The sequence below is a fragment of the Drosophila navojoa genome, chromosome 5, assembly GCF_054131105.1.
Source record: "Drosophila navojoa isolate 15081-1374.11 chromosome 5, UAZ_NAV_1.0, whole genome shotgun sequence".
Taxonomy (NCBI): Eukaryota; Metazoa; Arthropoda; class Insecta; order Diptera; family Drosophilidae; genus Drosophila; species Drosophila navojoa.
Genome location: NC_142893.1, coordinates 19,253,903 through 19,275,987, shown reverse-complemented (window position 1 = coordinate 19,275,987; position 22,085 = coordinate 19,253,903). Strand labels below are relative to the sequence as shown.

At 39.5% G+C, this 22,085-nt stretch overlaps 2 protein-coding genes across 24 annotated transcripts in view; both read left to right on the top strand.

Moving 5' to 3' along the window:
- Positions 1–2,687, top strand: part of LOC149091153 (uncharacterized) — a 75,448-nt gene extending 72,761 nt beyond the window's left edge. The window contains exon 4 of the mRNA XM_089262074.1: positions 2,005–2,687. Coding sequence (XP_089118200.1) covers positions 2,005–2,013 — 9 coding nt within the window. The 3' untranslated portion in view covers positions 2,014–2,687. The remainder of the gene's footprint in view (positions 1–2,004) is intronic.
- Positions 1–22,085, top strand: part of mbl (splicing regulator muscleblind) — a 222,622-nt gene that overhangs the window by 115,042 nt on the left and 85,495 nt on the right. The window lies entirely within an intron of this gene.

Genomic DNA, 22,085 nt, shown 5'->3' with positions numbered 1-22,085 from the left:
GTTTTTCACAATAATATGAGTATATATTTCTATATTTATTTATTTATTTTTTTGCTGTTGTTCATTATTTTGAAATTACACATATATGTAGAGCGAAAAAAAGCTTTTAATATTTATTAGCTTGATTGCATTTAATGCACTTGTCTATATCCCTAGATCTATGTTTTCATATATGCCTCTGTTTGTATTGGCTTATAGAGAATGGGCGGGTGGGGCTGTGGATGGCTTTCTATTTGCATTTAGCATCCACACACGTACCACTCTCAGTGTTTGGGAATACGGCACGTTATGCCATTATTTGTTTTCGCTGATTGCATTTGATTTTTGGCAAACGACTGCCGTTTGCTCTTTGGCTAACAATTCACAAGCAGCGGGGGGCGCTTGGGGTAGTCCTAAAAAATACAAAAAAAAAGAAAAGAGAAACGCACACAAACAATCTATATATATATATATAAATATATAGTAGTTGGCTGCCCTCCGGACAGCTACGGCGCTTGAACAGCCTCTCAGCTGCCTGGTTTGTTAGCTAAACAAATACCACATTGTGCCACACGGCAAACAGTTGCAAGAGCAAGAGCTACACACGAAATGCAATTGCTGTGCATTTTATAAAAAAGTTATGTAATACGCTGAGAAGAGGAAATGACGGCGCTTGTCAAGAATATTAAGTAAATCAGGCCAAGAGAAGGTTGGGCAAACGCAGCATTAGATTGTCTCGTGCTTAAATAAATATTTTTATGTTGCTTTAACTTGAATCCCCAAATCTCAATTATATTGTAATTTATACAACAGAACAATTTTATTTTCACTTTACACACATGGGCAGTCCAGCTTAGGTTTCGTTGAATGAAATCCACACTCTGGCTCCAATGGAAATGCCAGGCCCAAACAGGTCTTCGTTTGCTTATAAACTAACTAATTAGGCCCATGTGCTAACCTTATAACCTGATATCGCTTCGCAAATGTTGACCCAGGCATAAGTTGCGTCAACCAAACACCAGCACCCAGCCGGCCAGAGGGTCAACAACAAGCTACGTGGCCAAGCTGGGCACGTAGCAGCTCAGTAGCTCGGCAGCTCGGCTATCCCAGTTTCACTTCACGTAAATTAGCAATTATTTAGTCATGTTATTAGCTCGACTTCAGTCTGGCTGCAGCTCAATAAAGTTGGCTTAGCTCACATTTCATTCGGCTTTAAGTTAATAACCTGACAGCTTCTTCTGCCGCTTCTGTTGATGACGGACTAATTTCATTTATCTGCATTGGAATGACCTATAAATTTATAAGAGAGAGAGGGAGAGAGAAAGAGAGAGAGAGAGAGAGAGAAATGTCAAACTGAAAAAGAGAGAGAGAGAGAGAGAGTGAGACATAAATTATTAGGTATTAATTAAAGAAATTATAGCTTTAATATTTACCAAAGACATAAGGAAAACATGAATTTAATATATACTGTAAGACTTTAGGAAAAACATGTATAAATAAAAAATATTTTTTTTAATACAATTCAGAAACCTAATATTATCTAAACACTTAAATTTATATTATATAATATTATATTAAAAACAAAACATAAAAAATAAATATAATTCTAAAATGAAGATCAAATTAAATATTGAAATTAATAATATTAAATAAATAAAAATAAATTAGCATTTAATTATTAATATAAATAATAATTATAAAATTAATTATAAATATTATATGCGCTGAAGAATTATTTATCATCGAAGATACATAAAAAATGCTCTATGAATCCACATAAAATTGATTATATTAATATTAGAACATTTATTCAACTTCAACGAAAATCTCTCTTGAAATGCGCGTTAAAGTTTCACATTTATTTACACGCATTCAACATAAAATATCTATTAGCATTATTCACGCTCACTTAAGCTAATAAGCTCCCTCAATCTTATTATCCACACTTAAGTTCCACAATATAAATCCGAGCATTTTCCAACTGACTTTTGCACTAATATTCTACTTAATTCTTCTTCTTTCTAGGTAAGTTGAATGGCAATCGCTCTGGTCACACTCTCACTCCAACCCCCCCAAAATGGCTTTTGACCCACGTAAGTGGCAACGGAATTTTTTAATATTCTTCAAAACTATTTAGCGCATTTTTCTCTTGACACCCTCGGCGCAGCTCAGTTTTTTTTCTCTCTCATTTTTTGTTGTAACGTGCCACGTGCCGAAGGGGCAACATTTTTCAAAGTAGTCAAGCTAAAACGACTTCACGAAAATCGCTTAAAGCAGCAAAACGACAAGAATAATGATATTTGCACGAAATGCAAGCCACAGGAAGAACAAGGCAGAGACGTCGAAAAATACTACAAAAAATACTGACAAAAAAGTAGTAGTAGTAATAGCAGAAGAAGAAGAAGAAGAAGAGTGTAGACATTCGATGTGGGGTTGTGCGAGTCAGCACAGAAAAAGGACATGCACCCTAAGGAAAACTTTGACTGCTTTTATGCACACGCACACACTCACACAGACGCACACACACACACTGTCACTAATACATATTGGTTTTGGTTATGCACTTGGTTTATGGGGCGAGGGGCGCAGCAAACTTTGCGCTGATTTTCTTGGGGAGTAAAAAATATCTTCGTTTTTTCTTTTTTTTTGTTGCCCGCCTCCTTTTGGCTTGCGTGCAAAAGTCACGACTGCAAAAGAAGAAAGGAAAAGGGAACCCTAGAACGAAATATAAAAAATCACAATTTTTGTTCGTGTACGGTAGAAAAATGGCAAAACTTTAAAGAACAAGATGAAATAAAAGTGGCAGACATTAAGTTCCACATGGAGCCAGAAAGCATTAGTGAAAAGTTCATAAGCAAAAGTTTGATGCCAGCGACGAGCCAAGGCGTCGCAGAGCTCTTAAAAAAAATGACAGTTAAACTTTTTGGGCTACCATTTTTTGGGGCTAACAGCATATTTGCCCTGTTTTCCTTTTTTGCGTTTTACAGAAATCAAAGTCTGCCCACATTTGTATAATGTCTGGCGGGCACACACTCACACACACATCCATAACTCATCCTGCCGAAGGGGGCGAGTCTGTGGCAGTTCCTAATCAATGGAACGCTCGTTACCCAACGGCAACATTTTAATGCATTAAGTAAATGCATCTGAATGCGAAAAGTTTCTTCTTTTTGCAAATATTTTCTGCTTGATTTTGCAGCACACATTGAGATGGAGTGTGGGAGTGATGTGAAGTGGGAGGAGTATGAGAGAGAGGCCTTAGTTGCGAAAAAACTTGCAGCATACTTCATGGCGCCTTATTGCCTACCTTTTGTGTTGAATCATACGTTTGCCGTCCAACTCTCTTGCACTCTGCGCCACACTGCCTGCCAAAAGTTTGTTCATTTTAAAAATGCACTTGTTGATTTATTGAAATTAATATTGAAATGCAACTTGCAAGCTCAACTTGGTTGGCCAGTTGCACTGGGCCCAAGCGAACGTCATGCATGGGCAAAGGCAATCCAATCAGACTAAGTGTTTTGTTTACTTGCCATTTAGCAAATATGTTTTTCTTTGTTGGCTATGTTAAATCTAAAACTAAATATAATATTGGCAATATCTATGGCTGTTTGTGTTGAGATTTCAATTTGATGAGTAGCTGAATTATTAAATTTTTAAAATCTTTGATAGCTATAAATATAAAATAAAAAATGCAGAAATTTAAATATATTATATTTATGTATGATATATAAAATAAAAAATGCAGAAATTTAAATATATTATACTTATGTATGATATTTTATATTTTATACTTTATATTCTATATTTTACAGTTTATAATTTTCTATTTTATATTTTTTATTTCACATTTTTTATTTACTATTTAATGTTTTATATATTATTTTTTGAATTTTATATCTTATATATTATATTTTTTATTTTATATATTAAATTTTACATTTTATATTTTATATTCTTGATATTTTATATTTCATATTTTATGTTCTATATTTTATATTTTTTATTTTATATTTTATATTTTATGTTCTACATTTTATATTTTTTATTTTATATTTTATATTTGATGTTTTATATTTTATATTTTGCTTTACACTAATAATTTGTATATTTCCTAGCTTTATTTTTGGCATTTTACATAGTTCTGGTTGACTTTCTCTTTTACTTTCTGATTTACTGTCATAATTTTTATTTACATACGACTTCATAATGCCATGTTGTCATTCTCTTTTAAGTATATCTGCCTCATTGTCTTGTCAAAATAAAACATGTATAAAATCTTGCTCTTAAGCTAACCTCAAATTAAGCTGCTCACTTTGTAAAGTTTGTCAGTGCGAACATGTTCCACAAACACTTAGACTGTAGGTTGTTCGTCTCTGAAAGACAGCTCGGCCATTTAAAATTCCACTTGTGGCACAACAGTTAATCCAGCGTATTACAAAAGCCAACAGACAACAGCAAATCTCAAAATCATGACAACAACAATAACAACAACAACAACAACGACAACAACAGCAATAGCTTTGACAGTGTGGATGCCAACAGATTCATTTTTTGAAGTACAACATTTATTGTAAATTTTGATTAATTGCGCTGTCAGACACGCGTCAGGCACGCTCAGACGCCATTCCATGCCCGGCCATGCCACGCCCACCGCATAAGAATATTTCGAGCGAGTCGCTGGTTCAAACGAGTTGACACTTGAAGTTTTTCAGTTCGAGCTCGGCGACAGCAATTTGAAAATATTAAAAAAGTTTTCACTTGACATGTTATTGACTTGTTAAAATGTTTGCCACGCTTGCTTAATATCATTTCTATTTTGTATTTTTTTTCTACTGCTACTGCTGCTTCCTCTTCTTGTATTTGCGACTCTGGACTGCGAAAACTCTATCGAGAGGGTAGTTTTTTCTTACTTATTTGTGCCTCTTTGTCGTGTTGGCTGTGTCGGGCTGCTTATTTATTTATAATGTGGGACTTACTTGGCTATTCGAGCCACGTTTTTGCGTCATGCACGAAAATTGCATTGACTCATGCCAGCGGCTGGGGTCGCAAAACGGATCAAGCTACATGTATGTGTGTGTGTGTGTATAATTCGCGGAGGGTTGCAAAAATAATGTCGACTAGACTTTTATTAGACAAGCTTTACTGTGCTCTCATCCTCGCCGTTCCACATCTTGCATATATGTTGAATTTTTTCCATGACGCTTCTGGTATCTTTGAAATTGCCAAGTAGAAACACCAATAAAAGTTTGTCCACAACGAAGGCACCAATAGAAAGGAAAAGTAGAAAAAATTGAAGCCGAGGCACGATTTGCTATCGTCTAGCCGTTGACAAAAAAAAAAAAGAAGCGAAGAGTGTGTGAGTTCTTTATGTAGATGCTGTTTATTTGACAAAGCATGAAAAATGCATGCGGATTTTGTAGATTTTGGATCAGCGGCTGAGGCCCAAAAGGCCGAACCACAAAAATGCCTCTTTGCGGCTGGCTTAGTCTGCCAGGAGGGGTGCATCGAGTACTTTCGAGAATTACCATATATACGGGGGCTTAAAGATAATAATAATCTAGCTAATAATATGATCCCACAATAAAGTTTACTCACATTAGTTCCACTACTTTTTGGATGTACTTTCTCACACTGAAACAGTTGTTATGTAAAGAGAACTTGACTTCGACTTATGTTCCACATAACCACTTGTATTCCACATGCGTCTCACATAATTACCACATGCGTTCCACATTCTTTTCCTTCAAGATCCCGTACGTTTCTTTTGTCAAGAAACTATGTAAATTCCAATTCCGCTTTATTTATCAAAAGTAGGTATTCCCCTTAGTTACACTACTATTTCAATGCACTGTCTAACACTGTAGTAGTTGTTATATAAAGAACACATACGTTCCACATAAGTTTCACAGCCTCTCTTGGCAATAGCTGTGTAACAACTATTTCTGCTTTGTTTATTCACAAACGCCATGTTTCACAATGCATGACTTGTCCATGTGCCGCTGCACTCTCTGCTCTTCCAAGCAAAGCCCAACAAAATCTAACGTAACAATTCAACTTTATGGTTGTCAACATATTTTCTAAGCCAAAGCAGGAGAGTAGCAGAGCAGCCGCTGCAGCAGCAGCAGCCAAAAGCTGCCACATAATAGTGCCCCATAGTAACCGACAACAGCTCAGGCGATACCATAACTGTTATCTAAAGCTCTCTGTTTCCTTGTCGCTGGCGCTTCACAACAACCACTCAAAAGTGTGGAAAAAGTGTACAAAGAAAGGAAAGTGGATGGAGAAAAAGTGTGGAAAAAAACTAGTAAATTTTCCGCGCATTATTTAAATTTACTTGCGTCTAATGTAAATTTACATTTTTACTCCGAGCTGTGTGCGAAAAGACGAAAAATCCCTCGAGCTGGCAAAAGCTTCTTCAGTCGGTGACATGTGTAGAGCCGCAAGGGGAGCAGAAGCCGAAACAGAAGCATGAGCAGGAGCAGCAGCAGGAGCAGGATTGCTGCATTGTTGTTTCTACTGCTGCTGCCTCTACTGCTGCTGCTGCTGCTATTTTTAACAAAGACGCAGTAAACAAGTGCACGAAAACAAAACAAAACCAAACAAAAAACAAATCTCTAGAGATCTGAGCAAAAGGAATTGTATTCAAGTGGAAGTATTTGCAGGCAACAGAAGAGAAAGACGAAAAAAGAAATAAAAATAAGTAAATGCCAACCACTTTTGTGGTGCAGACAGTTCGGCTATATACTAATACAAGCATAAGTAACAGCATATACATACATATGTATATAAGTTTATATATGGACATTTGCCTTTAAGTATGTGCGAATCGGTTTGTTTCTATTTGGCTTAGTTATGCATATATTGGAAACTTTATCAAAAATTTGTGGCTGCTTAGCAGCTTCTGTTTACTCTTTGGCAAAAGGCAGAAAGCATCGAGTCAAACCCCGCATAAAGTGCCAGACTGTCAGTCAGTCAGTCACTCGAACTGGACTGTAGACGATGGCGTCATCATCAACAGCATCCTGCTCACTCACCCCCGCACCCACGCATCGACATTGTCTGAGTGGAATCGCTTCGTCTGCGTTGGCGTTGGCGTTGACGCTGGCAGCGGCGTCGCTTTCCTCTGTGGAGACCCTTTGTATGGGCTTTTTACTCATTTGTCGTTTGTCAGCTTTTTGGCGCGTTGATTTGCCGCTGTCATTGTTTTGGCATTGCCCATCGTCCATTCCCCAACGCCCATCGCCCATCGCGCATCGTCCATTGTCAGGGTCTCTTCACTCGAATTCTCTAGCTATACACTAGCTTAGCCTTGGCGACTCAATTCTGCAGTTTGATCTGAGCTTTATAATGTACATTGGATGAGTTTTTGTTGAAAAAAAAACCAAAATTATTTAGTAAAAAATCTTACTACAAAAATAAATAAATAAAATAAAATAAAAAAATATAAAAAAATTATATAAAAGTATTAGGACATTTTACAATAATTTGAAAATTTAATAATGTAATCATTTTAGAATAATTTTAGAATTTAATAATTTGCTTATTTAATATTTTTAATAATTTTTTAGTTTTTAAATTTATGATATTCGAGCTATAATTTCTCTTATAAGCATTTGACAATCTTTTTTTTTTATAAAAGTGAAAGTAAATGTAAATATAAATCATGGAGGCATTGAAACAAAGTTCTCATTTCAATTTTACATTAATTTATTAAAATCTTTGTCCCTTCAAATAGCAGCTCAAGCTATATGTAGAGCACATATTAAACACACTTTGATTTACTCGCAATTCGCCTTCCATATATATGTATGTATATATTTGATAAGCCTCCCCCAAGCACTTCATTAGCTATGCAAGAGCATTTGAGCTTCGTTTTTGTTTTGCTTCTTTTTGAGTAGCATTTCTAGCATTTATTTTTATTTATCTTTGCTGTCCATTTCTTTATTTTATTTTTTTGTATTTTTGTGATTTACTCGAACAATATTGTAAACGTTGGTTTGCATCTACTATATCCCACTCAGGCAGTGAGCCAGTCAGACAGTCAGAGCAGCAAAGTTGATTGCTTTTTCGTGTATTTATTTGGCATATCCAACACAATGCAGTCCACTAATGTAGAGACGCTTAAAGCAGCCTTAAAGCCGCACTGTTGTTGCTGGCCATTTGGCAATTCACGGGCTCACGAGCTTTTGCCAGCAGCGCGCCATAAATTCTAATAACTCACAGTTTAACATAAATTACCAGCCAGCCGCATAATTAAAATAACCAAAATGAAGACTACTATGCCCACTCTCTCTATATCTCTCTCTTTCTCTTACTCTTACACACAGTCTCCTTCTCGCTCTATTATTGAGCTAACAATTTCAATAGGCGAGCATAATACTCGCTCGTAATTGAAATTAAATGACATAAACATCAACATAAACTTTAAACCGGAGTTGGGGATCCCCTGAAAAAAAAAAAACCCAACTACTCAGTTGTTGGAATGCAATCCACACAAAAATAAAAGTAAATTAAACTGTCATATGTTCCAAAAGAGACAACAGGACATTCAGACAGCTGGACGGCGGACAGTCAGCAGCCAGACAGCAGCTTGCAACTGCTGGACTGGTCTGCACGAGTGTGGAGCAGGAGACGGAGGCGAGCGCAGAGGCGGATTCAGTGGCAGGACGAGTGCAGTCGTCTGTCTGGTTGTTTGGCTCATCTGTCAGTGTGGAAGATATGTTGAAATACGCCGCGTGTCATGATAAAGTATGTCGAGAGTGTCTATGTGTGTCTGCATGTCTGTGTGTGTGTGGGCTGTCCTGTCTGCGCGCAGGGCCGCAACGCGGGTGCGGCAGGGCCCAACTGGTAATGAAAGCTCCGCCAACTAGATTTATAGCAACAGGCAAAATGTAACAGAAAGAGACGAAAGTACGCTCTTGATAATTAAGAATAAATGCGAAAATGTTTTGAAGCAAAGCACAAGAAAAAAGCGAGAGTGTTGAATCAGCAAAAGTTGTGGCCTGTGGCTCCAAGCAGCAGCAGCAGCAGCAGCAGCAGCAACAGCAACACCAACAACCACTCGAAATGTTGATCATCAACAGCAGCAGCTTCCCGCTCTGCTCAGCTCTCCTGCTCTACTCCGCAGTTGCCTGCTCCCTCAGTTTTTCCACTGTGTGTGGCTTCAAGCATCAGCACTTTTTAAATGTTATTACGTGTTTGGCCCGCAAAAGTTTATTTCTTTCTCTGTTTATTTCGTCTTCGTCTTATTTTGCGGTTTTCGCTCGCGATTTTTTATTTATTTATTTATTTTCTGTGCTTATAATTTGTGTCTTTGTTTTGTCAAAGTTTTGTGTCTGTGTCGGTGTCTGTTTTGCTTGGATTTTATTTATTTCTTTTTGACCAACATATTAAATTTGAAAATTTGTTAAGCAAATTTAGAGCATTGTAAGAGTGTATGTCAGTTGCGAGGGGCGTTGAGAGCGGGGTGGGTTTTGTTGGTGCGTTGGACTTGGGCTTGGACATGTCGTCGCCGAGGCACTCAAAACAAATTTGTGCTTGGCCAGCTGCCAGCAGTGTGGCAGCCCCAAAAGAAATGACGACAACAACAACAACAGCAGCAGCAGCAGCAGCTGCAACAACAAATAACAACAGCAATAACAAAAATAAAATAAAAAAATAAACAAGCACTAGTTGTAGTGGAAGAAGCAGCAGCAGCAGCAGCAACAGCAAAAAATCAATCTTTTGTGGCATTTGCCTGAAACTAGATTTCATACCACGGCGACGACAACATCTACGAGTATTTCATGCGGCACAGAAAAAAAAACCTTAAACATAGATATATAAATATATAAGGAAACACAACAGCAGCAAAAAAAAAAAAAAAGAGACAGAAAAAAAGAGAAAATAAAACTCATAGAAATGAAAAATAAAATGAGGCTTCAGCAAATATCAGGGGCCATGTGAAGTATTGCAGCAGCAGATAGAAAAGCGCTGCTTCAAACCAGGAACTCTACAGGGGAGAGAGGGGGGAGAGAGGTAGTGGGAGTGGGAGTGAGGGAGACAGCGGCGAGTGGAAAATGCAGGCAAATTGCAGCTCATTTTATGCAAATGGGGATTGAGCGAATGCCGAGCTAAACAGCCAGAAGTAAATTACAATTTTTTCCATTCTTTTTTATTTAGTTTTTTTATTTTTTTTATTTTTGCAGTATTTTCATGATTATAAATAAGGCAAAACTTTTGATATTTAAAGGCGTAATGAATACTCAATTGGAAATAGTTTCATAATGTTGCAAAGGGAATAGAATAGTAAAGTTACGATTTTAATTGCTTTGATGGCAAGAAAGAGACTAAAATTTATAGCTAATAGATAAAGAACCAAATAAATGCAAGGACATAAATAACAAATATACATATTAATATAATAATAATAATATAATTTACAGAAAAAAATAGATTGGCAAAGAAACGAATGCAAGAAATATTGATTAAAATATGAATATATACAAAATAATAATAATAATAATTATAATTATTGCTTTATTGCAAGAGCGTTTTGTAGAAATTGTATGCATATGCATGGGCCTTAAAAGATGCTGAACGAGAATACTTATATGCTTTAATAAAGAGACAAAGCGTAATATGAAAGAGCCTAGGCTAGCATGAAGCGTCAGAGCAGCACGAATGGGAACTCAACGTTGTTATGGGAACGCAGTATTATCAGAGAGATGGAGACTTAAGTAGAGAGGAAAAAGTGAGAGGGAGCGAAGGCGTTGAGCCCTTTATAGAAATTTTTGTTGTTGTTGCTGTAGGTAAAATTGCTTTATGCACTGACAATCCGTTCGTCTCTCCTATTGCATTCTCTGCAATCCGCTCTTGAGCTGCCCCCACCTACACAGTTACAGCTAAAATTAACCTTCCAGGTGAAGTCATTCTTTGGGTTTCAGCTGAGCACTGTCAATCGTACTTCTGTGTCAAGCTTCAATTCTTCCCACACAAAACCTTTTCGCTAAAGACTCCTTTGAAAGAGGTGCACTATGATGATATTTATTTTTAGTAATAATAATAGTAATAATATTATTATTATTATTGAAAATTATAATATTAAAATTAAAATATAATAAATAAAAATAAAATATAGTAATATTAATAATACCAATAATAATAATAATAATAAATAAAAATAAATTTATAATTTTTTTCTCTAAACTTCTTCCTTGAAACTCTCAATAATATTGCTTCAACCACACCCACTTCCCTAAGTACTTTTCCAGCGACAGCCCCCAGCTTCGGCACGCCCCCTACATAGTTTTGTAAGCCAAAAAGTATACTTGACATTTTTGCGCGAAAAGTATTTGAAATGCGACCTCACACTCCAGCGAGACACAGGCAAGCCAGAGCCAAACGAAATCAAACCGAACCGAAACGAAACGAACCACTTGAGTGGAACTTGACTGAGTTTACCCACTGCGCCGCCTGGCGACAGTCGGTGGGCTGCTTTAATGACAGCCAGAGCAATACATAATAATAAAGCCAAAGAGCGTTTGTGCAAATAAATATGCAGCACTCAAAATTACTTGGGATGAACTGATGATGGCGATGGCGATGGCGCTGACGATGCGGATGACAATGTGTTTGGGGCGGCGGGAGGTGGGCGGGGCGAACATCTAAATAACGCGCTGCTGACCCAAACTCAATTTCCAGCAGCCCGCAACTCAATTTCCAGCAGCCCGCAACTCAATTGTCAATGAATAAATTTACTTGCTGCCAAGTTGCGCCAGCACGTCCTCGCTCTCCTTCTCCTGCTCCTTCTCCTCCTCCTTCACATCGTCGTCAACGTTGTCCAGGAGTCCAAATCCATTATCCTTATCAGTGCACGAGCATCGGCGCTCGTTCGCGAAACTTTTTGCTGCTCCATTATTTCGTCTCTGCTTCGGCTGCTTCACTTTTTCTCTGCATGCCATTCAATTGGTTGGCGGCTGTGGCAATGCCTTTAACCACTTCCACTTTGAGTCATTCTTTTTTCTCGCATTGCTACGCTCTCATTCTCTACTTCTTGTTTTCCTTTTTTTTTTTTTTTTTTGTAAATTAATGACGCAAACGGCCGGAAAATTTAGTAACTTTTAGTCATGGCGTGTGGATGATTCGCACACGATATACGAGCATCCCCCTCCCCACCTCCCCACCTCTCATCGAGTTGGCATCAGTTGCTTTGATTCCAACTCCATTGGCGCCGGGGCTCATCAGCTTTTGGCTTTCGGCTTCTGCTTCAGCCTCTGCCTCTGTCTCTGCCTCTGCCTCTGTTGTTGCTTTTGCTGTTGGCTTTACCCTCGGCCAGCCTCGATATGCGTTGGTAATGAAATCGATATTTATGAGCTTTCGCATCGTTGTGTGCATTGTGCGTTGAGTGCGTTCCAAATCTCAGCATATCGAATCTCGAGAGGTTAATAAATTAAGCTACCGAAAACTTTTGCCTCTATTAAAAAGTTTAGCTCGGGCTTACATTTCTCTTCTTTACTGTGTTGCTTTTTTCTCTCTCTCTCTCTGTGAAAAGTTGTTGCTGTTGGCGCTGACTCTATGCAAATGAATTCCACAAATCATTGGCCTGTCACAACTGTTGAAAATGGCCAGGGAATTGCGATAGCCTAGCCAATTGGCTAGCCTAGCCATGAGCAAGATCGATATGAATAGCAGGTAAAGTGAGTTTCAGCTTCCATGAACAAGCACTCTGCTGCTAAAACTTGCTCTAGTTCTTGGTCAAGATCAATAAAGTTAGATTCTTACAATCCACTTACATTATTCGCCTGTAAAATTTCTCTTAGCTGCTCTCAACTTTAGCATTTCTCTTCGTTTTTGGCCCATTTCAATTTACCTGTTCGCTCGACTACCTAATAATTGACCACTCTAGCACTCAGCATGGCCAACCACTAACACTCCACTCGAGGGCAAGCGGCATGCTGGCCACAAAACCGCACAATGATATCCACCCTCAGTGGGTTGCTTTAAAGTCATTACGTTCAGCACTCAGATGACCCAGCCCACAATGGCACAATATCAAAAGCCAATTAGCATACATTTTCATACACACACACACACACACACACGCAGACATACACAGCGACAGACATTGACAAAATCAAACAAGTCCAAAAATGTTGACAGCACTTTAAAAGTATTCATAGCAGACAGAGAGTCGCATTCACAGCTCCTCTATATACGCATACATATGCGCTCTTCCCAGTCACTAGTCAGCAGTCACTAGTCACTAGTCAGCAGTCACCAGTCACCAGTCACTAGTCACTGGCATGTCAACGAGAGCATTTTCATTTTGTTTGCTCAGTCACATTTATGCATGGCACGAGCGTAAGTGGACAAGTCAACGCAACTATTCTCGGCGAGCTGCCTGCTCGACAGAGAAGTATGCCCTATCAAATTAACAAAACAAACCCAAGTTGTGCAGAAACTTAGAAACTACTTCAAGCTGCAAAATAAACTAATAGGCAAAGCAGCAGCAGGAGTAGCAGAAGTAGCAGGAGTAGCAGCAGCAGCAAAAAGTATGGAAAAGCTCAGCTCGAGCCACGGCTGTGTCCTTGCTGTGGCCCGAAACTACGACGGGCTTTGCTAAGGCAAACAGACAGACAATGCCACGCCCACTGGCAGCCCCGGCAGTCAGCACCCAAACAAGCTGCTCGGCATCGTCTTAATAAGATAAATAGGCACTTGAGTGCAACTTGCTGTTGTTGTTGTTGTTCCTGTTGTTGTTGTTGCTGCTGTTGCGAAAAACTTGAAATGTAAGCCCTGCTCTATGAGTTCTGGCTATTTGGTAGGGATCTCTCCACTTGCCACTGCCACTGCCACTGCCACTGGCTCTGCCACTGAGGCATGTTCAATATTTTGTTTTGTTAATGATGAGCAAAGTTTGCTTTTGTTTGGGCCGCTCCCCACTGTTGGCTCTCTATCATGGCGCCTGCCCCCCGTTTGCTGTAAGCAAATTTTTTGGTGCTACGAGTTTTTGTGTTGCCTCTGAAAATTGCTGGACATTTGAGCTTTAATGTGGTCAACAGGCTTGTACGCCCCATTCTCTCGCCCACTCTCACTCTCGCTCTCCCTCCCTCGCTCACTCCTTCCCCTTCATTCATATGCTAGGCTTTGACTTTGATTTATGGCACATTATAAGTTGCAGAATGCGTGCCTCTGCTCTAAACTGAGTGTGGCACCAGCTTAAATCATCCACATCAACATTAATACTTGAGGCTGTGCGTGTTGTTGTTTTTGTTGGGCTCTGCATGAAATATATTGCACGGGAAATCATTAAGGTTCAAAGCTGCTCTTGAAAAATGGCTTAAAGTTGCCCGGAACAGGGTTGCGATAGCTTTAGCTACGGGAGCAGCTGTAGACACCCATTAAAGCTGTGCGAATTTTATTTTAATCTTTTATTTTATATATTTATTTTTAATTGCACAGTATATATTATTTATGGTTTATTTTAAATTTTAAATATTTAATAAATATAGTAAATTTTATTTTATGTATTTATTTTTAATTGCATAGTATATATTATTTATGGTTTATTTTAAATTTTAAATATTTGATCACAATAAATATTTTGTATAATTTCATATATTTACTACTTAAAATAGATACATTTTATTTATTATTTATTTTATAATTTTTAATAATAATAAATATTTAATATTATTATTAACAATAACATTCTCCTCTCATTTCTGAGTATTCGCACAGTTACTTCGCCTATTTTATTCAGCATTTTCCAACACTAATTGTTATGCTTTCTCTCCATTTAGCAGTTGCTTAAACGCTGTCAAGCGGATTGCTTTTAATATCTTGTGGAATGCATTTAATGCGACTCTCTCTGTCTCTCTCCCTCTCTCGTTCTCTCTGTCCATCTCTCGCTTCAGTTGACTAAGAAACCCCAACGGTAAATATCAATTTCCCTCATTGACACTTGCAGCCTTTCGCCTCTGCCCAGTGCACGCCCCAATGTGTTTTCCAATTACACTTGACTACGCTGCAGAAATTGTCATTACTTTGCGCTGTGATTTACACTTCAAAAGCCGCCGCGAATCCTTTGAGAGCGTTTCTTACACTTGGCGACTTTGTTCGCCGCTTTTCGCATCTTTTTGCGCTCTCCCTTTGCTTTTTGCTTTTCGCTTTTCGCCTTTCTCCTTTCGCTTTTCTCTTTTGTCAATTGCAATTTTTCAATTGATATGCCAAGGGACACAGATGAAAATTCGCAGAATATACATATATCCAACTCTCTCTTTGTCTCTCTCCCGCTCTCTCTTTCTCGTTCTCTCTCTGTCTGGCCAATAAAATTCGCAGCGCTGCTCTTGATTTGACTGCTGCGATGGCAGCGGTGTGGGCGTGGCATAGTTGCAAAAATATTGGCATAAATTATGAGCGAAGGATTTCGTGGCGTGGGCTCGCACGAAGCCAAAAGGCGAAATGTTTCCGCTTAATAAGGCTTTCCGTTTCCGTTTGCGTTGCACGGCTTCCGGCCAGCTACCCACTAGCCCCAGCTGGCCGCTTCCTTCCGCCGCGTCCATCGCCATCAGCATCTTCTGCGCTGCCATTACACTTCAGCCTACTTGCTATGCATCGCGGCCGCCTTTGTGGTGCCCGGACTTCGTGGTTCGTGGTTGAGTCTCAGTGGCTGTGAGCTGTGAGCAGTGAGCAGTGAGCTGTGGTTGCTTTCGCTTGGCCCATCCTTCCGCCTCTGCCTCTCTGCCTCTGAGAGCCTTAGTCTCGGTCTCGATGTGGCCATTGTTAAGCTCGTTGTCAGCGCTCGGCAATTGATAATGATTATAATGGTCGTTGTCGTTGTCGTCGCTCCACTCGCTCCACTCGCTCCACTCGGCTCTCGTCCCGCTCAAAAACTACTTAGATTACAATGCACAGAAGCAGTTGCCGCCCATTGCGAGGCAATTTCTTTGGGTCGGAGCCATTCAAAGCGCATGCAAATGACTTTGGATTTTAATTAAAAAGCAAGTGGCTCTGGCTGCCAGTGGTGCATTTGATGAACCGGCGATGTCCTGCTGCTGCTGCTGCTGCTGCTGCTGCTGCTGCTGCTGCTCTGCTCCACTTTGTTGCCACTTTGTTTGCGCTGCGTGTGTCAAAGCGGATTCAGCGACGGCCCAAGTAGCTGCAAAAATATCAGCTGAGTGTATTTATTCGCTTCCTTTGTGTGGGCTGCCAGTCGCCTAAATGTGCTCCTCCGCAAAACAAAGTCAATGATTCGCTCCCCACTCCGGCTTCACTGCTCAGCCCACTCAAGCAACTCTTTCGTTTTATGAATTATGCTGGCAATTATGCTCGGCAACAATGACACACACACACACACACATACACAAAAAAAGGGTTCCTTTTCTTTCAAGCTCTTCCTTCCTGCCGGCCAGCCCCTCAGTCTCGCAGTCCCGCAGCCTGCCTGCCTTTTGCAGGACACACAACTCCGAACTCTGTGCTTCTTCGGTCGTCGCTCGGTTTATTGAACTTGTTTAATTAAGCGTAAAATGTGTCGTTATTTCTCATCTACAGTTATGCAATCCTTTGAGCCACATTTCTCGTTCATTTTGGTTACTTTTTTGTGTGTCTGTGTGTGTGTGTTTTTTAATGGTCAGCGCGAAGCTATCAAGTATTAGCACTGAGTGGCAATTCGCCAAATGTCTTTCGAGAGTCGTAGAACCATAAGAGCTATACATTAACAAATTGAAATGCATATTCGAGAGGGCGTCTGAGAATATCATTAATTAAGTGTGAGATGTGCATATAGAGATATATGTATATGTATATATATATAGTATATATATAGTATGTCATCAATTCACACCTGTTTCTCTGTAATTAATTTCCATTTTTTATTTCTTCTCTTTGCAGGTATGTTTAATTCACTTTCTCTTGTGCTCTTAAGTTGTATTTGGTCAACCCGCGTAAGTCGAAGATAAACAAATTTTAAACAAATCTAAATTTCGCTACAAATAAACAAACACACATACAATTACTCACACATACCTAACAACAATAATACAAACATCCGCCCTAACCAAAAACATTGCAGCAGCAATTTTTCGTAATCTCATGCAATCAAATAGAAACGACTATCGGAATACGCTGTAAGAAGACTTTTGAAAAGATGAAATTGAGAAAAGGAATCTAGAAAATAATTAAAATAAATTTCAAAATATTTTAGAGCAATTCATATCAAAAGGCATCAAAATTGTTTTTATTTTTTCTTAGTTTATCTTTAGTAAGAGATTTGCTCATCTCAAAGAAGAGAAGAGAATTGTGGCTAGAGTGTGAAGCTTGCAGTGTAGCTGAGCTGAGTGTTGCTGTTGTTGTTGTTGTTGCTGTTGCTGTTGCACTTTATGGCAATGCGACACGCGATGCTGCAACACACACACACGCACACACCTCTAGTCAGCAATTTTGCGCAATAAATAAAATTAAAGGCGCACGCGGCCACTGCAAAATGTGTGAAGGGATGTAGAGGCAATAGCAGGAGCAGCAGGAGCAGAAGCAGCAGGAGTTGAGCAAGGCAGCAGGAGCAGCAGGAGCAGGCAGCTGCCAGGCTGGCGAAATGTAATTAGAATTGTACAGTGCGGTTAATATTTCCGCCTACTTGAATGAGAGTGTGTGTGTGTGGGTGTGTGTGTGTGTGTGTCTGTGGTTCATAAAACAATGCCTACAATGTGGCTGCTGTTGTTGTTGTTGTTGCTGCTGCTGTTGGTTCTAGCGCCTGCTGCGTGTAAAATGCAAACGCGTCGCGTGTCAAGCGCTCGTTTTAATGCCCACACACACACACACAGAGAGACACACGCACACTCACTCACACACCTGCCCAGCCCACACAGAACAGAGAGCCTACTTGAGCCCAGACATTTGCAGCATTTCTTTGGCTGCTTTATTTTTATGTTTTTTTCTCGCTTTCGTCAGTTTCTCTCTCTCTCTCTCCTTCTCCTCTTTATTCTGCTGACTCGAAGACTTTGGCTTTAGCACTGCTGCTGCCTTCTGATCCCACGCCCATACGCCCATTCCAACCCAATGTTGGTGTATAAAATTAATTTTATTTACTTTTTCGCCTTGTTGTGCCTTGCCTTGGCTTGGCTTGGCCTGGCCGCAGAGGCCCCCAGGACCAAACGCAAAGGACCATGACTCGCCCTTCAAGTGGCTACTTTTATTGTAGCTGCTGCTCTTGTTGTTGTTGTTGCTGTTGTTGTTGTTGTTGTTTGGTACGTGCGCATGTAATTAGTGCCATTTTTCTCTGTCTAATTGGAAAATTAACATATGAAGTGCTTGTTTTCGTTTGTTTGGTTTCGTGTAGGAAAACAGCACAAAAATTGCCAAATGGGAAAAATATATATAAATTGTAAAATGAAACAAATTTGTATTTCAGTCAAGTGTTTCTTTAGCGAGATTAATGAGTGTTGAGCTTTGGGGGAAAAGTAAATATATGTATATTGTGTATAAAATATATTGAGATTAATATTAAGGAATTGGTAATTCCATAAAATTGTAGTAAACATTCAATTAAATTTTATTCATTAATTATCAAAAATAATATATATAAATTATTTAATGATTTATTTTAAAAGCTATCCATATTTTAAAAAAATTCCACAATGGTTGAACTAAAAATGTTTACATTTATATTTATTAAAATTTTTAATGAAACTTATATTTCGAAAATGTCCAGAGAATTCTTTTAAGAATCTTTAAAAAAGATAGAGTAAGTTCTTATAAAAATAAAGTGAAACGAAACGAAAAATGAAAATTCAAATAATATTAAGCACTAGCAACTTGTTCATATACATTTATAATTCAAAAATATATTCACACATTTTCCCTCGGCTTTTGGCTCACTTTAAAAAAGTTAATTAAAAGCTTTCATATAAAATATTCTGTTTTAAGCTCACTTCAGTTGCAACTTTAATACAGTGTCAGAGTTACTTTAAAAACTCTTTAGTGCAAAGTAAAATAGCCAAGCAGAACTAAAACTACAAGAGAGAAAGGGAGATGGAGAGAGGGAGAGTGTGTGTGTGTGTGAGAGAGAGAGAGAGAGAGAGAGAGAGCTGCAGCTAACAAAGAGAAGTAGGAACTTAAGAACAGCGCAGACAAGTTGTAAAATATATAAAAAATTTCATAATACGCTTAGTACAAAAATGTGGCAGAACATCTTCCTGGCTGCTGAGTCTTTTGTCCTGCTCTACACAGATTCTATCTCGCCCTCGTGTGTGTTGGTTGTTGTTGCTGCTGTTGTTGTTACTGTTGCGGTTATCATACTTGTTGGCATTTTGGGTTATTGTTGGCAGTCGTCGTCGTCGTTGTTGTCGTTGTCGTTGTCGCCACGGACGTCGTGGCCTCTGCGGTGTCTATGCGGGTCCAAGTGTGCCCGCCCACTCGACTAACTGCAGCAGCTCTGCTGCTCTGCTGCTCTTCTGTTCGTGTGTGACAGCATATAAAACAAATTTTTATGAAGAGCAACAGAATAAAAGCCAAGCACAAGCAGCAAAAAAAATATATATATATGTGGCAAAAATGCTCTGCAACATATTCAAGCAGCATTTTTTGCTTTACTTTTTTATGCTTCGTCACACGAAATTTAATAAGAGCGGCGAATACTGTGGCCTGGCCATAAAACAAATGCGTTTGCGTAAGTGGGCGGGGCGCGGGTCGCACTCGGCAGGCACGAGGCACGTCGTTCCTATCGACGGCTGGCTAGGTATGCGAGGTATTTATTGGTCTACTAAGTGGGCTCTAAATTTGACTTATGCACCGGATCCGTTTCATTCAGCTTGGCCCGCTCAGTGAGGCATGCATAAATTATGCCACTCAGGTCATTTCGCAGCGACATAAAAGCGGGTGCTCAGCCGCCCACGAGGCCGTCTCATAAGTAGGCTCGCTGCTAACGCACAAAAGTTTCGCTTCCTGCTGGCCCAAGCGGGCCGCAATAAAATCAAATCAACGTGACGACATTAACCGACCTACGGACCTTCAACTTAACGAACAGCCCATAAAACGGACGTATTTAAATTAAAAATCAATTGTTTTCGCAGAAGCCAAAGCGGTCGAAGCTCCACTGTGGATGGCTAAGCGAAAAGCGTAGATAAGAATTTCCTCGAAAATTGACAGAGCTACGCTCAAGTCGGGGCAGCTGCAACTGATTTTAAATTGAAAATTAAATTGGCTACAAGTAATTGAAGACTTGAATCAAATTTAAGCATAATTTAAGGGCATTGAAAGTTGAATTTAAAAAATTTAATAAATTTTCAGAATCGATTGATATCGATAATTATCGCGCAGCTTTCTAGTTCTTTGAGGATATTCGTTAATAATCAAAGCGAATACACAGTGTTTGTATTTATATATCAATCAACCGACTTCAGAATTAGTTTCGCATATGTATTTTCACTTTCACTTTCAGAAATCGATAACTATCGAATAGTTTTCTATTGCTCTATCGTTATGAATGCCAAAGTTCATAATTCGAATTCTTCCAGTCTGAAGTCCTCTTGAGCTATACCTTCACTCAAACTGCTTGCTATACACATTCCGTCATCTGACTTCCATTCAAGTTTCTTTACCATCACCCTCTATCGATAACTATCGATCAGTTTCTCTAATACCACTCAACATCCAATCTGAATTTACATTTCGAATGTCCACTGTTTGCATCCCTTTAGAGCGATTCCTCTCGCTCGGCCATGGCTATGATTTGGCCCTTGGTGGCAGTTACTCGCGCCACGCCACGTGTCACATAAAATGTCAAATTGGTTTGTTTTCCTTTTGACCAAATGCTCGCATACAAATCCAAAAACTTGTGCCCTTTGGCTCATTTTATTGTCTGGAGTCTCGAAGTCTCGTGTCCCCACACTGGCTGTCAGTTGTTAACCGTTATTTAATGCACATTTAATTTAGTCGTAAACAGTGAAAAAATCGCAGCCAGCAAAAAGTTTGGCATTAGAGACCAACCGCCCAAACGATACGCCGGGGAGTTCATTTCGCTTTGCTTTGAGCTGCTGCAAGACGTAAAATTTGAAAAGTCGCAACTGGACGACTGGACGACTGGACGACGCGACCCGCATCGCTGCTCGCCATTTTCTGTGGCAGTAATTAACTAAATATAGCTTGTAAATGGGGGACCAGATGGGCGTGGCCACTGGAGTGGGAGGGTGGGCGATGGGCGTGGGGAACACGCACATGTGCAGCATAAATCTGAGCTGCGGGCATTTGTTGATTTTCTCAATTAAAGGCTACAAAGAAATAAAATCAGAGGGAAATAAATTAGTTGAGAGTGAATGACTGTCATATAACCTGTTTTGAGTAGCTTACTTCGATATTTATCGATAGCAGGTGGGCAGAGAATTAAATAGAGACAAATATGAAGAAGCGCTGAATGAAATGGAGACAGTTGTCGTGCGATCTGATCACAGCTACTTCAGCAAATGCTAAATGCTATCGATAAATGAGTTATCGAATACGAATTTTAGCTGCAGACGCTATATAAATTGACAATAGATGACAAAAAACTCAGAATAGTAAATCTTTTGTAATATCTCCGCTTTGTGTATACCCACTTTTGCACATTTCTCTGCCACAGAGGGTATCTGAGCTGGCAAATTAGGGTGGCTTAAATCGAAAGTTCATTAGTCGTACCCTGCAATCGATGCCGTGCACCATCTTTTGCTGGCTTGGCGAAATGGAACGCGAATGGGGCACATTGTTAACTTGGCTAATTGCTAATTGACGGTTGTGTGCACTTTAAGCAGTTCGGCTGTTGGCCAAGAACTGTAACCTTTAAGCTGGGCCAATCTGCGCAGCGAAATCGCGACAGCAGCTTATCAACGTCTCCGCCTTGGTCTTTGTTGTGTACAGACGTTGTTGTTGTCGTAGTTGTTGTTGTTGTGGGTGTCCTTATGCTACTTTCGCTGGCGGCAAATTGAAGTAGCTGGCGCGACAGGAACATGGCCAGGACACTGGCTAAGGACGACGCGGCAGCTGGCAACTGTTGCCGGAAGCGCCATCGGATGTCCTCGCTAAACCGAATGGCATCGTCGCCTGCCAGGAAATATGTCCCAGCATGAAATTAAAATGCTGAACAGAGCAAAGATAGC